At 42.8% G+C, this 15,427-nt stretch overlaps 1 gene segment (V, D, J or C); it reads right to left on the bottom strand.

Annotated features, from left to right (window-relative positions):
• Positions 1-447: 447 nt before the first annotated feature.
• Positions 448-14,444, bottom strand: LOC145362404 (Ig heavy chain V region MOPC 21-like). The segment is given in 4 exon segments: positions 448-791; positions 12,161-12,204; positions 13,966-14,266; positions 14,399-14,444. Coding segments are annotated over 4 exon segments (735 nt in total).
• Positions 14,445-15,427: the final 983 nt, after the last annotated feature.

Genomic DNA, 15,427 nt, shown 5'->3' with positions numbered 1-15,427 from the left:
CTGGCTGGAAATCGATGATTAAACAGACGATGATTGCGAATTTCCTGTGTGAGATTTCTTCACTGGAACTCACGGTGAGGATAACAGTTGGATGGATCTTAGGCTTAGGATCACCTTCAGGAAATAAAAACAGACCAATTAAACATTTGTCAACAGAGGGTAATAAGTGCGTGGAATGCCCTGCCTGCAGCAGTTGCGGACTCGCCAACTTTAAGGGCGTTCAAATGGTCAGTGGATAGGCATATGGATAACATTGGAATAGTTTAGGTCAGAGGGTCATTAGATTGGTTCCACTGGTCGGCGCAACATCGAGGGCCGAAGGGCCTGTACTGCTCTGCAATGTTCTATGTTCTAACTCATTTGCAGTCAATAGACACTATCTGGACCAATCCAGAGGGCCGGATTATGCACATCTATTTCAATGAGTTCTCACCAAGGCCCGACATGTTAACCACAGTGTTTCTGTTTCACACAAGTTCCACAACACTTACATGGTATTTTAACGCTCTTGACTGTGCTGATGTGTCGAACCTCACAGTCAATTCTGGGACATTCTCCCGCTGAGTCGCTGATGGTTAACTGGCTGCTCAGGGTGTAGGTTCCCTTCGTGTTTCTCACAGATGGGTAAGTCTTAAACCCACTGGGGACCGTTTGCCCATTTTTCTTCCAGGTCAGTTTGGAAACATCTGGAGAGTAATCCATCGCCAAACATCCGAAGATAATGGAGCCGTCGGAGTTCTGTTGCTGACAGGAGGAGACCAGGCCGTAGAGATTGGGCGGAGATGGTGTCGCTGGGAAAGAATAGCCAATTGAACAAGTTAGACTCTTGCGTTTATTAAGTCAACAAACATATTGTTACAAATAGGTTTCTATATGAGATATAGCTCTTGGTGTTAAAGGGACGAAGGGATATGGGTAGTAGGTGTGATCAGGACAGTGATGAGCTCTGACCAAAGTGAATGGCGGAGTAGGCTCCAAGGGCCGAATGGCCTACTCCAGCTTCTATTTTCTATGTTTCTATCTCGAACATTGATTAGAATTATGAACTTATCCCTAATATTTCCCGATTAAATCTTTCATCCGCCTTTGAGATGATGTTACTTCTATCATTTGGGAATTGTCATCTCTGTAGAAACTCATATCCCTGTCTCCACTTCTATCAAATTAGGAAAAAAAAACACATTCTGTTAGTCTCACAATGACATGTCATTCATTGGATTAACAGAGAACAGCAAAAATTTTCTCCATTATTGCAGCAACTATTTATTTCTCAAACAACAGCAGTGTGTGATGAACCGCTGTTTATTTCTCAAACAACAACACTTTGTAATGAAGAAGTTCTCCCTTCATTCAGACCATCCACTCATCTGATGAGGGAGCTCCAACAGCTTGTGATTCCAAATAAACCTGTTGGACTTTAACCTGGTGTTGTGAGAATCCTTACTGTGCCCACACCAACCTCACTCCGGCATCTCCACACTAGTTTTGGAAATTGCCTGTGTTCAGACTGATTGATGCCCCTTCCTCTCTCCAACTCACTGCCTCTCACTCCACAAAACGGAGATTAGTGACTTTGCTTCAAAAATCCCTCCGGAATGAATACTTTCTGAATGATCAGGAAACTCTAAATGTGATTATAAATTCAAATAAATCCAACATTGACTCATTGAAGGATCATACATTAATAGCAGGAGTTGGCCATTCGGGCCCTGAAGTCTCCTCCATCATTCACTGAGATTACAGATGAGCTGACTGTGGTGCTAGCTCTATTCTGAACCTCCTCACACCGCCCGTCCATCACCCGCCCTCTGCCCATTTCCCCAGCTCTTTGCCCTTTCCCCTGGCTCTCTGGCTTTCACGGTGGCTCTTTTCCCCTTTTATCCGGCTCTGTGTATTTCCACCTGGTTCTCCACACTTCCCTCCAGCTCTGTGCCCTCTCTCCCGGCTCTCTGCTCTTTCCCTCAGCTCTCTGCCCTCTGTCCCTGCTCCCTCCCCTCTTTCTCCTTTCCCCCAGCTCTCTGACCTTTCCCCCTGACTCTCCTGCCCTTTCCCCTGGGCTCTCTGCCCTTTCCCTCGGCTCTCTGGCCTTTCTCCTGCCTCCCTCCCCTTTTACGTGCCTCCCTGCCCTTTCTCCTGGTTCTTTCCCCTTTTCCTGGTCTTTCTACCCTTTCCCCATCCCTCTGCCCTTTCTTTCAGCTCTCTCCCCTTTCACTGGTCTCTCTGCCCTTTCCCCCTGCTCCCTGTCCTTTCCCCTCTCTGTCTGCCCTTTCCCCTAGCTTTCCGCCCTGTTCCCTGGCTGTGTGCCCTTTTCCCCAGCTCTCTGCCCTTCCCCCAGCTCTCTGCTGTTTCCCCTGGCTCTCTGTCCACCCCCACCCCGGCTCTCTGCCCTTTCCCTCACCTCCTGTTCTCCCCTGACTCTTTGCCATTGCCCCTGGCCCCGAGCCCCCAGCGATTCCCTCCAGCTCTCTGCACTCCCAGGGCAGCGCTCACATTTGAACACCAAACTGCCGCTTCAGATCTTTCTTCTCTCTCGTTGCAGACGCTCACCACACAGATTCAGTGAGTGTGAGTGAGAGAATGTGAGTGTGTGAGGGTGAGTGATGAAATGAGTGAGAGTGGATGAGTGATGTGTGAAGGAAGGTGGGTAAGTGAGGGTGAGTGAGTCAAGTTCTTTGAGTGAGGATGAGTGATTGAGGGTGAGTAAGTGTGGGTGAGGGTGAGAGAGTGTGAGTAAATGAGGGTGCGTTAGAGAGGTTAGGTGAGTGAAGGAGGCTGAATGTGAGTGAAGGTGGCTGGATGAGTGTAGGTAAGCAAGAGTGAAAAAGTGTGGGAGAGTGAGTGAGGATGTGTGAAGGTTAGTTGAGATGGGTGAGTGGAAGTGAGTGAGATTGAGTGAATGAGGGTGAGGGAGTGAATGTAACTGTGTTTGTGAGGGGTGAGAGTGAATGAATCAGGGTGTGTTATTGAGGGTGGTGTGTGAGGGAGAATGAATGTGGATGGGTGGGAGAGTGAGGGTGAGTGAGTGAAGGTGTTTGAGTGAGGATGAGTGATTGAGGGTCTGTGAGTTGGGGTGCGTGATGTTGAGTGATGATGAGGATGTGAGGGTGTGTGAGTGAATGTAAGTGCGTGAGTCTGAGTGAGTCTGAATGGGTGAGGTGGCGCAAGTGAGAAAGACACAGAGAGAGGGTCATTGAGCTTGAGTCTGTGGGGGTGAGTCTGGGTGATTGAGGGTGGGTAGGTGAGTAAGTGAGTGAGTGTGAGTGAGAGTGAGTGAGACTGGCTGAGTGAGGGTGGGTAAGTCCGGTAAGTGAGTGACTGTGAGAGAATGGGGTGAGTGAGTGTGAGTGAGTGAGACTGGGTGAGTGAAGGTGGATTAGTAGGATGAGTGAATGACGGTGAGTATGAATGTTGGTGACTGACTGAGGGTCTAAGTCAGTGAGTGTGGTTTAGTGAGTGAGGTTGAGTGAGTGATGGTGTATGAGTGTGGGTGGCTGAGTGACAGTGAGTTAATGATGGCGCATGAGGGTGAGTGCGTGAGGGTGAGGGTGAGTGCGTGTGAGTGAGTGAGTGAATGTGGGTGCGTGATGAGGGTGTGAGAGTGAGTAAATGTGAGTGAATCAGTCAGGGTGTGAGAGTGAGTGAGGCAGGGTGTGTGATTGAGGTTGAACGAGTGAGGTTGAATGAGTGTTTGTGGGTGAGTGAGGATGGATGAGAGTGAGTGAGCGAATATGAGTGAGTGATTGTGAGTGAGTGAGTGTGTGAGGGTGTGAGGATGAGTGAGTCAGGGCGTGTGTTTGAGTGAACGAGTGAGGTTGAATGAGGGTGTGTGAGTGCTTGTGTGTGTGAGTGGCGATGGATGAGAGTGAGTGAGTGAATATGAGTGAGTGATTATGAGTTAGTGAGTGTGTGAGGGTGAGTGACTCAGGGTGAATCAGGATCAGTGAGTTTCTGAGTTTGAGTGCATGAGTTTGAGTGCTTGAGGTTGAGTGCTTGAGGTTGAGTGCTTGAGGTTGAGTGCATGAGGTTGAGTGCATGAGGTTGAGTGCGTGAGGATGAGTGCGTGAGGGCGAGTGCGTGAGGTTGAGTGCATGGGGATGAGTGCGTGAGGGCGAGTGCATGAGAGCGAGTGTGTGTGAGGGCGAGTGCGTGAGGGTGGATGAGTGAGCAAGGGTGAGTGAATGAGGGCGATTGAGTAAGCGTAAATGAGAATGAGTGACTGTGGGTGAGTGAGTGAGGGTGAGTGAATGAGGGTGAGTGAGTGAGAGTGTGTCAGTGAGGGAAGGTTGGTAAGTGAGGGTGAGTGAGTGAAGTTCTTTGAGTGAGGATGAGAGATTGAGGGTGAGTGAATAAGAGTGAGTGAGTGAGGGTGAGTGAATGAGGGTGAGTGAGTGAGACTGTGTCAGTGAGGAAAGGTGGGTAAGTGAGGGTGAGTGAGTGAAGTTGTTTGAGTGAGGATGAGAGATTGAGGGTGAGTGAGTCAGTGTGGGTGAGGGTGAGAGTGTCAGTGAGCCACCTCCTCCTCTCCCTCTCCATCGATCTTTTCCCGATTCTCTCCATTGATCAGCTTTCAGTAACAGGGCTGTGTAAAGTCAGGAATCAGTGTAGATCACCGGGCAGCTGCTTTAATGTCGGGGCCTTTCTTTCAGAAACACGGATCAGTGAACAAATAGACAGACTGAGGGAGCTGGAAGGGAAGCTTCCAGCAAAACTAGGGTCACACAGGAATCAAACACCAAGTTTACACCAGTATTGGGGAGCCAGGCGGACTTAGTCACAGCCAGATCCCTTCTTATTGATTGTGTCTTTGTGTCCGGTGTAACACATGGAAATCCCTACTTCTGACCTCATGTTGGATGGAATGTGTCATTGATGAAGCAATAGAAGATTGTTGGTCCCAGAACAGTCCCCTGCCGAACTCCTGCAGTGATTTCTCAACTTAGATGTTTGACCTCCAACAACCATCACCATCTTGCTTTGTGCTAAATATGACTCCAAACAGAGAAGAATTTCCCGCTGAAACTTATTCACATGAGTTTTACTCGGGCTCCTCGATCCCACCCTCATTCAAATGTTAGTGCGGGAGGGGGAGGGGGTGGTCGAGTTGGCACAGTGATTAACGCTGCTGCCTCACAGTTCAATTCCCGATATGAGACATTCTGTATGGAGTTAGTAAGTTCACCCCGTGTCTGCTTGGGTTTCCTTCGGTTGCTCTTGTTTCCTCCCACAGTCCAAAGAAGTTTGGGTTCAGGGGACTGGCCGTGCTAAATTGCCCCTTAGTTTCAGGAGGTCTAGTTAGAGTAAACACATGTGGTTATGGGGATAGGGCTTTGGTGGGATTCCTGTTGATGCAGACTCGATGGGCTGAATGGCCTCCTTCTGTACTGTAGGATCTTGTGATTCTATTCTATGATGCAAATGACTGTCTCTCTGACGTATGTGAGATGGAAAGTGTGTGAGGTGTGTTTGGGTGTGTGTTTGATAGAGAGAGAGGGGTGAATGTGTGTGTGAAGGTGCCTGTGTGTGATAGACTGTGTTTGCACATGTGTGTGACAGTGGGCTGCGTTTGCAAGAGGGGGCAGTGTGCCTACTGGAATGCAAAATAATCTGTTCATGAGTGTGTGGAAGTGTGCATGGGATTGTGTGTGAGGGAGAAAGATGTGTGCAATGTGCGTGGGTGATAGAAGAAAAGTGTGTGTGTGTGTGTGTGTGTGTGTGTGTGTCAGAGAATGTTTGCGCGAGACTGTGCTTATGTGAGAGACTGTGTCTGTGTATAAGTTAGAGCGTGTGCATAGGTCTATGTTTGTGAGAGAGTGTTTGTGAGAGAGCTCGTGTGAGAGAGCAAGAATGTGCAGGTGTGAGATAGTGTGTGCAAAAGGGATAGAAATATGTGTGTGTGTGTGAGAGAGCGATGCGTGTGCAAGAGGAATTGTGAGAGAGTGTGTGTGAATAAATGTGAGACAACTTGAGCGTGTGTGACAGAGTTTGGGAGAGAGAGTGCGTGTGCGAGAGCGTGAGACTATGCTTATGTGTGTGTGTGTCTGAGTGTAAGAGAGAATGTGTGTGGACTTGTGTGCGTGTGAGTGTTTTTGTGTTTGAGAGATGAGAGACTGATTGAGAGAGCGAGAGTATGTCTGTATTTGTATTTGAGACAGAGTCTGTCGGCCGTGAGAGAAAGAGGGTGTGTGTGAGATGTCGTATGAGAGAGAAAGTGAGTGTTTGTATGTATGTGTGAGAGAATATGAGGGTCTGTATGTGTGTATTTATGTGTGTGAGAGTGTGTGATGTGTGTAAGTCTCTATCTGGCTGATTCAGTCTGGAAAAGCACCCTCACTCCACACACACTCACCCACTCACACAGTAAGTGGGAGTGACAAGCGAGCACAATACGGACTGTGGGTCAAGTGTTGGAAAAACATTTAAATCATTCACATGTCAGTCACAATTAAATAATTTCCTCTTTCCTCAATGAGAGAAACGTGTAAAATCTCACGCAATCTGACGCAATGTGGAGAGTCTGCAGAAGGATCTAGATAGGCTGGGCGAATGGGCCAGGAAATGCAAATGGAATTTAATGTTGGCAAGTGTGAGGTGGTCCACTTTGGTAGGAAGAATGGTAGGAAGGACTATTACTTACGTGGCGAAAAACTGCAGCAGGCGACGGTGCAGAGGGACCTCGGGGTCCTTGTGCATGAGTCGCAAAAACCCAGCTTGCAGGTGCAGCAGGTGGTCAGGAAGGCGAATGGGATGCTGGCCTTCATAGCGAGGGGGATTGAATATAAAAGTAGGGAGGTCTTGCTGCAGCTGTATAGGGCATTGGTGAGGCCGCAGCTGGAGTACTGTGTGCAGTTTTGGGCGCCGCAACTGTGCAAGGATATTTTGGCCCTGGAGGGAGTGCAGAGGAGGTTTACTCGGCTGATACCGGAGTTGAGGGGGTTGAGCTATGAGGAGAGGCTGAATAAACTAGGCTTGTACTCGCTAGAGTTTAGAAGAATGAGGGGAGATCTCATTGAGACGTATAAGATGATGAATGGGATGGATAGGATAGAGGTGGAGAGACTCTTCCCGCTCAAAAAAGACAGTAGGACTAGGGGGCACAGCCTCAAGATAAAGGGGAGGCGGTTTAGAACGGAGTTGAGGAGGAACTTCTTCACTCAAAGGGTGGTGAATCTCTGGAATTCTCTGCCCGTTGAAGTGGTGGAGGCTACCTCGCTAAATATTTTTAAGAAGCGGGTTGATGGGTTCTTGATAAGAGAGGGGATTAAGGGTTATGGGGAGAGGGCGGGAAAGTGGAACTGAGCCACAACAGATCAGCCATGATCTTATTGAATGGCGGGGCAGGCTCGAAGGGCTAGATGGCCTACTCCTGCTCCTATTTCTTATGTCCTTATGTTCTTATGTTCTTATGCAATCCAGGGCAAAGCCACCCACAAGATTACCCACCTCCTCATTCACCCTATTCACTCTCTCCATCACTAACAAGCAGTGTCAGCACTGTGTGTATTATATACAACATGCACTGCAGCAACTCACCAAGGCTCCATAGAATACACTGTCCAAACCCGCTGCCTTTACATCCTAACAGGACAAGGGCAGCAGCTACATCTGAAACAGTATAACCTGTAAGCTCCCCACCAAAACACACACCATCCTGACCTGAAACAATTTCTCAATTCATTCATAATCGCTGGGTCAAAATCGTGGAACTTCCTGCCTAACAGCAGGGCGGATGCCTGCAGCATATGGACTGCAGTTGTTCAAGGATGCTTCATACTTTGTGAAGGAACAATTAGATTAAAAATTCTGGCCGAGCAAATGTCTCTAAAATGCCTTTAGAAGATTAAAAATAATATGCAAGTGAATTTGACCCTTCAACTGTCAATCTAAACGGTTCAGGGGCTGCTGTAGTACGGAGCACAATATAGTAAATCTCACTTTGTATTTGTTCATCGAACATTCCCAAGGCCGGGACATCACTGCTTAAAAATCACCCAATTCTCCCTCTACAGCCTGATGTTTCTGCTTCTCTGATGGACACCATATGCTACAGGGGTTTATTTTATGAGATGCCGAGTCAAACAGTCACATTTCTCACAAGTACAAATGCATTGAAGAAATAAATCAAATTTCACTTCCTGCAGTACAGGAGAAGGAACCAGAAGATTTATAACCAGTCAGGGAGATTCCTGGTCCCAACACAGTGACCACCCGCCCAGAAACAGAACAGACACAAATAGTTCAACAGTCGATTTACCAGCAGAAAGATCTGTTCAATCTGTCAATTTCAAACTGTTGGATTCTCATTGATCAATAGTCAAGTTACAACAGAAAATCAATAACCTATTTTAAATTAAACTGATATTCATTTCAGAACTCCTCTCGACTTTTAATTATTTCTCTCTGCCTGTCTCACTTCTCGAAAACTGTGTAAAAATGTAATTTCGCTGAAAATGAGCAAAAATAACAGATTCAGGGCAGTTCAATGTCCCTAACAGTGATACAGCGACACAGTAGCAGTTCAATGTCCCTAACAGAGATACAGTGACACAGTAACAGTTCAATGTCCCTAACAGAGATGCAGTGACACAATAACAGTTCAATGTCCCTAACAGAGATACAGTGACACAGTGACAGTTCAATTTTCCCCAACAGAGATGCAGTGACACTGTAAGAATTAAACAAACCAGAAAAAATTACATTGAAAATCGTTACCTGATTGGATATAATTTCTTAATTAAATGTAATCAACAAAATAATCAAGGCAAAACACTTTATCGAGCCGAGCACAGCTGAGTAAAGAAATGTTTTGTTTTTGGATTCATTTTGATACAATTAAATATTCTCTAAAACTGATAATATTTTGCACGCTAGTGCAATATTCAAGGTCTTTTGTTTTGAATTAATCAGCGTCAATATTACATTTTAAGTTATTGTTAATTGTCAGTTAGTTCTCCTGCTAGCTGATTTGTTCTCTGTAATAAAGTGAGTTTTCAATCATTCAAAACGTGCTTCTGCCCCCAACATTGTTAAATAATTAGGTTACAATTAAATCTCAATGTTAAACTATAATTACAAATTACTGAATGGAAACATTCAAACATCAGTCATTCATTTACTTAAATCTAATTACATCGTAATATTTTACTTTTTCACTTTTACTACAAATGTCTTCTTATAACCAACAATCGTGTTAAAAATGCAGATTTCTGAGTTTGTACAGACTGTAACGGCCTGGCCGTTTGAAATCAATAATACTGCTTCCGAGATTTAATAATTTAGACCACCCATATAACAACTTCATTACTGAACACATTGTTTAATGAAGGAAGATCTGAATTAAACAGTGCAAACACAGAGACGATAATTGATTCAAATCCTCTGTAACGCTAAAAACACGATGCAGAATTTAAGCCTCGACCTTTTCTTCATTATAATATTTAATATGAATTAAACATAAGCTTCAGTTAGTATGAATTCTTCCATCCTGTCATTTATTCTTCCTATAATTCTATTCTGTGTTTAACATTAATGGGAAACATGATGTTATTAAGTGCAGAGCTAATATTATTTTTATAATATTTATAACATCATACTATTTTTATTCAAAGTAATCTTTTTGAATTTCAAGCATTTAATTGTCAATCGGTAGCCAGTTTCCGTTGACACTTTACTACAATTCACACACAATCAGTTGAGCAATTTTGCTTGAGTGTCAGCGAATTCCATCTGTCAGAAAACTGTGTTCAGTCTGTCAAATTTTTATAAACTGTTTGATTCTAATTGATCCAAGGTCAAATTACAACAGCGAAAAAAAATCAATAAACATTTTAAATTAACCTGATGTTTATTTTAAAACTCCCTTTGCCTTTTAACTATCTCTCCCTGACTGTCTCAAATCCCTAAAACTGGGCAATTATTTTTTCTGAAAATGAGAACTTCGAATATAACAGATTCAGGGCAGTGTAATGTCCCTAATAGAGATACAGTGAATTGTAATTCATGTTTTATTTTAATATGTAACCACTAGTTAACATGAATAAAATGGCCGAACATATATTTTTCTGCTTTATCCCTCCAAGAATATTCAAAAGCAAGTTTATTTTCATTTAGCCAGAACTGCTCAGTTTCACTGAGCTGAAACAATGTAAAAACAATTGAGGAACACCAAACAATTTCACAAATTTTGAGATGAGATAAGTAATTAATTATCTCGGCATCTAATTTAAAAAGAATACTTAGAACGAATAATCTGGCTGCAATTGCACAGAAAAAAAAATTAATAATCGGAAACAACAATTTCCAAAAAGGAAATTATTCTGCAAAACTCGTATTCCAGTGAATGCGAACTTAATCTGAAACATACCGATTAATGCAAAATATCTTGTTCAACTGAGTGCTGCTGTGAAAACAGCAGGTTATCATTGAAATAGTTTCTGGAATTGACACAAAATATTTCCAGTCTGGAAAATGTTCTGGTCATGTTATTTGTGTGAAAAACACAACAAAACTATTAAAGGGGATTATTGCTAAATTATTAATATAAAATAATCTGTGGTGAATATGGAGTTAAATTACTGATTAATAATCCTTTGATTTACATTAATTTTACTATTAAACTTGTTCATGAGAAGTTTGTGATTGCAGCAAAGACTAAGTGTCGGAACGAGCGTTGTAAGTCATGACTTACTTGAATTTGTGAGCATTAGTTAAAATTTATAAAAATGCTGTGAAATCTTTTAGATTTTTTTTCCCAAACCTGCTTGTTTCCTCCCTACAAGGATTTTCAAACTCAAAGATTGTTTGCATTCAACCAGAAAACATCTAAGCTCTCAACGGCACCGTTAAAACACTATTTAAACAACACAGAAATAATGCCACAAAGCCAAACCATTGCACAAATTTTAAACATTCACAGTGACTGCACCACAGAATCTCCTCAGCAGAAACACAACAAAACACATCAATGAGGGAATGAATCCGCTTCACAGAAAAAACAGCTCAATTATCCAATCAACAGAATCAAATGTAACATTGCAAAAAAAAAACTCAATATCGAATCTAGCAAACCAGCTCTTAACCAATTGTTAAACTAAACAGAAATCTGGAGTAATGGGAATAGCATTGCGAGGAGGTGGAATATGTCCAACAAATTAGTATTGAAACTTTATCACATCTTATTCATATTGGGTCATATTTCAAACATATTTAAACATTTGGATGGTAAAAGTTCCAGCCATCAAATGCCACCGAGATTAAACATTGCAGGTACCCCAAATTCTGAAAGCAGTGACAAACTATGTTCTGAGCGAGCTGCGTCAGCCGTTATCACTAAAGATTTTAAACATACAAACACAATAAAGCCTGCTTTATTTCTGCCTGCAGTCATGCATCAAGCAGTTGCGACCTGCAGAATGTTCATATTCAATCACAAAACGTGTAACAGCTCAGTGTCACTGAGTTCAAACAATGCAGAGACACCAAATTAATTCACAAATTTTACGTATTTAGAGTCACCCAGATACATAATCTCCTCACCAGAAAAAAAAGAATCACTGAGAGACTGAACCCCGCTTCATGCAGAAGCAGTACAATTCTACAAACACTTTCAACAGAATCAAATATAACATTTACAGAAATGTTTAATATAAATTCCAGCCAATTCGCCCATCACCAAACTAATTAATGTTTAGAATAAGCAGAAAATATTGCACAGCAGCACCAACATTGTGAGTGAGTGGAACATTTTCACTGGATAAATATAGAAATTTTAGATTTTTTACTATTTTTGGTTTAAATTTCAAACACTTGTGCAGTAGATGATACAACCCGCAGCCACTAGATGTCGCCGAGAGTAAGCGCTGCAGAAACGCTGAATTGTTTAACAGACTTTAGGCTTTTAAAGTAACCCAACCACACAGTAACGTCAACAGATAAACACAAAATCCCAACAATTTGGGATTGAATCCCTCAGCAGCACCTATTGTCAAGAAAAAGCGGAATTCTAAAACCCCTTTGCAGCAAAATCACAGGAAACATTGTAACAATTCTCAACCGAGTATCCACCAAACTCACATTTATGTTACCACATGGATTATTCGTATAGATAAAAATATAAAACAAAGACACACGTAAACAAGTTACTCAATAAGTGGATGGTTCTTACCTGTAGTCACCGTCACCATGGTCCCTTGTCCCCAGTAGCCGAAGTAGTCACAGTGTCACATTCCGTAGGTTGTGTCACACAATAACCGTCCCTGCACAAATTAGACACAAAATCAGTATTATTTTAAATATCCACAAACCCAAGGAAAAGCAAAGACAATTAATGTTTATTCGATTATAATTGGATTTCTGGATACTATTTGGCATTCATAAATGACCCTAATGTTTTATATTTCACAGAGTTACAGGTGAACATGTTGTTGAAAACACACATCGATAATTGAGTAATAATCAAGATTTTCCATGTTTATTCTTGTCATGTGGTCAGTGCTGGACATAAATAATACTGCACTGTGATTACAGTTGGGATTTAAAAGTGACACTGATCCAGTTTCAGTCAATCAGTGCTGAGGGGTTTTTGTATTGACAGTAACTGCTGTGCCATCCAGTAATCACAGTGAGACACAGCATGACAAATACTGAGGCGCACTGTTAGCTGTAAAATACAGACAGTTAATTTCACTGCTATTTCAAAAGCCTGTTCCCAGCTCGTTCAGGGTGAGTCAGTGAGATATTTCAATTTTTACTGGTCATGATATTGATAAAGGGGGTTAGAAACTTTTACACTCTCTGTGCACATTCAGCGTGTAAATCAATAACAATAAAATTGAAGCATTTTACATCTTAAAAAAAACAATGCTGTTTGTAAGTATTATTTTGTTGAACCCTCATTTACTTTGGCATTCGGCAATGGCATTGGTCACAAATTTAAGCAACGTCCTTTTCTGAGGTTTTTGTATGAGGATGGCGCTTTTCTCAGCATTGTGACCCCCGTAGTATATCACAGTGACACACACCCACACAAAAACTGCACTCACTCTGTTCAGTACTGCTGTTCAATATTCACTTCAAATGGACCATTAGTTTTGCTCTAATGTAAAATGTAGGCAACTGTTTATATAACACAATCTATCAGAAATATTAAAAAGAGTAATATATCGTGTGTTGTACTTACATAAGTTACATAAGAAATAGGAGCAGGAGTAGGCCATCTGGCCCTTCGAGCCTGCCCCGCCATTCAATAAGATCATGGCTGATCTGTCGTGGCTCAGTTCCACTTTCCCGCCCTCTCCCCATAACCCTTAATCCCCTCTCTTATCAAAAACCCATCAACCCGCTTCTTAAAAATATTTAGCGAGGCAGCCTCCACCACTTCAACGGGCAGAGAATTCCAGAGATTCACCACCCTTTGAGTGAAGAAGTTCCTCCTCAACTCCGTTCTGAACCGCCCCCCCTTTATCTTGAGGCTGTGCCCCCTAGTCCTACTGTCTTTTTTGAGCGGGAAGAGTCTTTCCACCTCTATCCTATCCATCCCATTCATCATCTTATACGTCTCAATGAGATCTCCCCTCATTCTTCTAAACTCCAACGAGTACAAGCCTAGTTTATTCAGCCTCTCCTCATAGCTCAACCCCCTCAACTCCGGTATCAGCCTAGTAAACCTCCTCTGCACTCCCTCCAAGGCCAAAATATCCTTGCGCAGGTGCGGCGCCCAAAACTTGCTGAAACTACAATGAATATAAAGTCAGTGAAAAGCTCACCAGTTATATCGGTGAGTTTGGGAAGTTTTACTGTTAAATGCTTTCTGTGTTACTTTTTTTAACACGATTATAGTTTGGTTCTGACCAGCCTCGATCATATTGCATTTAAAACAGACACTGACCTTCAGGTTATGATGGAAGACGCTGATATCCCTCCCGGGCTGTTCTTGTCCGGGTGCAGCCCTGGATCTTCTCGCTGTGTTGTCTTGCACAGTAATAGATGGCCGTGTCTTCAATCTTTAGGCTCCTCATGTCCAAAGAGAAGATGTTGATTGAAGTGTCTGTGGACGCAGTAAATCGACCCTGAATTGATGGCGCGTAGTAGCTGCTCGATGAACTAGCATAGCTAACCAGCCACTCCAGGTCCTGCCCGGGAACCTGCCGGATCCAGTACATCCAGTAGCCGCTAAGACTGAAACCGCTGGCTTTACACGTCAGTCTCAGGGAGCCTCCGGGACGCCCGGTCTCTGCCTCTGGCTGGGTCAACACAACATCCGACTGGACACCTGTAAAAATAGATCAAAAACACCAGGGATTAATCTTAGTGAAATGATTGCTGACTCTGGAACATTCCAGAGAGAGACTAACACTGAGACAGTAACAGTGAGAGACTTGAACAATAATAAAAAAATACTCACCGGATAAGAAAGTCAGCAACAAACTGAGAGAAATGGCCGACCTCATCTTTCTGGTGATTTGGGGGAAATGGTTGTGTCAGGAACTCAGTGAACAAACCAGCTCCCGGGCTGTTGGATTCCGGTCCCAGTGAGCGGTATTTAAATACCCGGCAGAAGGGGGCGGCTTTCCAGGCGCCGCCTGTTGATTCCCTGCTGGAGGCGGCGCCTGGATCCACGTCCCACCTTCCACACCCCCAACAGAATGGACTCGGAGATTTACAATAGATTAATATTAAAATGGACATTTTATCTGTATCAGAATATTTGTTTGACTGAAATGTTAATTGTATTGTCCCCATTATTTCTGATGGTGATATTACAATTCATTATTTATTTATTTAAATAAGTAATTCCATTGTAAATGTGGTGATTTTATTACCACACCACCAACAAGAAAATAAATCTGAAAATGATGAAATAACATTTTGGGACATTAGAGAATTTTGCAACAACTCCGTGTCTCTGCCACATTACAATAATAAAGCACAATTTATCAGAAGAAATACCATCGATTTCTGTAATTAAATGTGTAGAATATACAAAGTGATTCTATTTACAGTGTGGTTGGCTTTCACTGTACAAATTGGGTTTGGAGATGAGAAGAAACTCTCACACAATACAATATTTCTCCTTATATTTGTCAAACTGCCCCAATCTCGAAGACAGGCCTTTGAAAATAATGAGAATCCCAACCTCCTGATAATTAAATAGGGAGTTGACAGAGAAACATAAAATTAGATTGATTTTTGATGGAGAAGTTAATGAATCGGAACGGACATGGAGATCATTAAAGTTCTTCTTCAGCATCCAAATCATTGCAGCTCACTCTATTGGCCACCGGCTGTCGAACATACACTGTTCTTGGGAATACAGGATATCAGAGCTTTGCGGCACATTGCATAGTATCACAAGAATAAATGTTTTATCTTCCATTGAATCAGGTTATAAACTGATCATTTCTCCACTCATTGGCAGCTATGAGAGGAACTC

This window comes from Carcharhinus amblyrhynchos, unplaced genomic scaffold, assembly GCF_965287045.1.
Source record: "Carcharhinus amblyrhynchos unplaced genomic scaffold, sCarAmb.v2.hapA scaffold_38, whole genome shotgun sequence".
In the NCBI taxonomy this organism is placed as follows: domain Eukaryota; kingdom Metazoa; phylum Chordata; class Chondrichthyes; order Carcharhiniformes; family Carcharhinidae; genus Carcharhinus; species Carcharhinus amblyrhynchos.
Note: the sequence above shows the minus strand (reverse complement) of the source record. Positions and strands in the feature narration are given on the sequence as shown.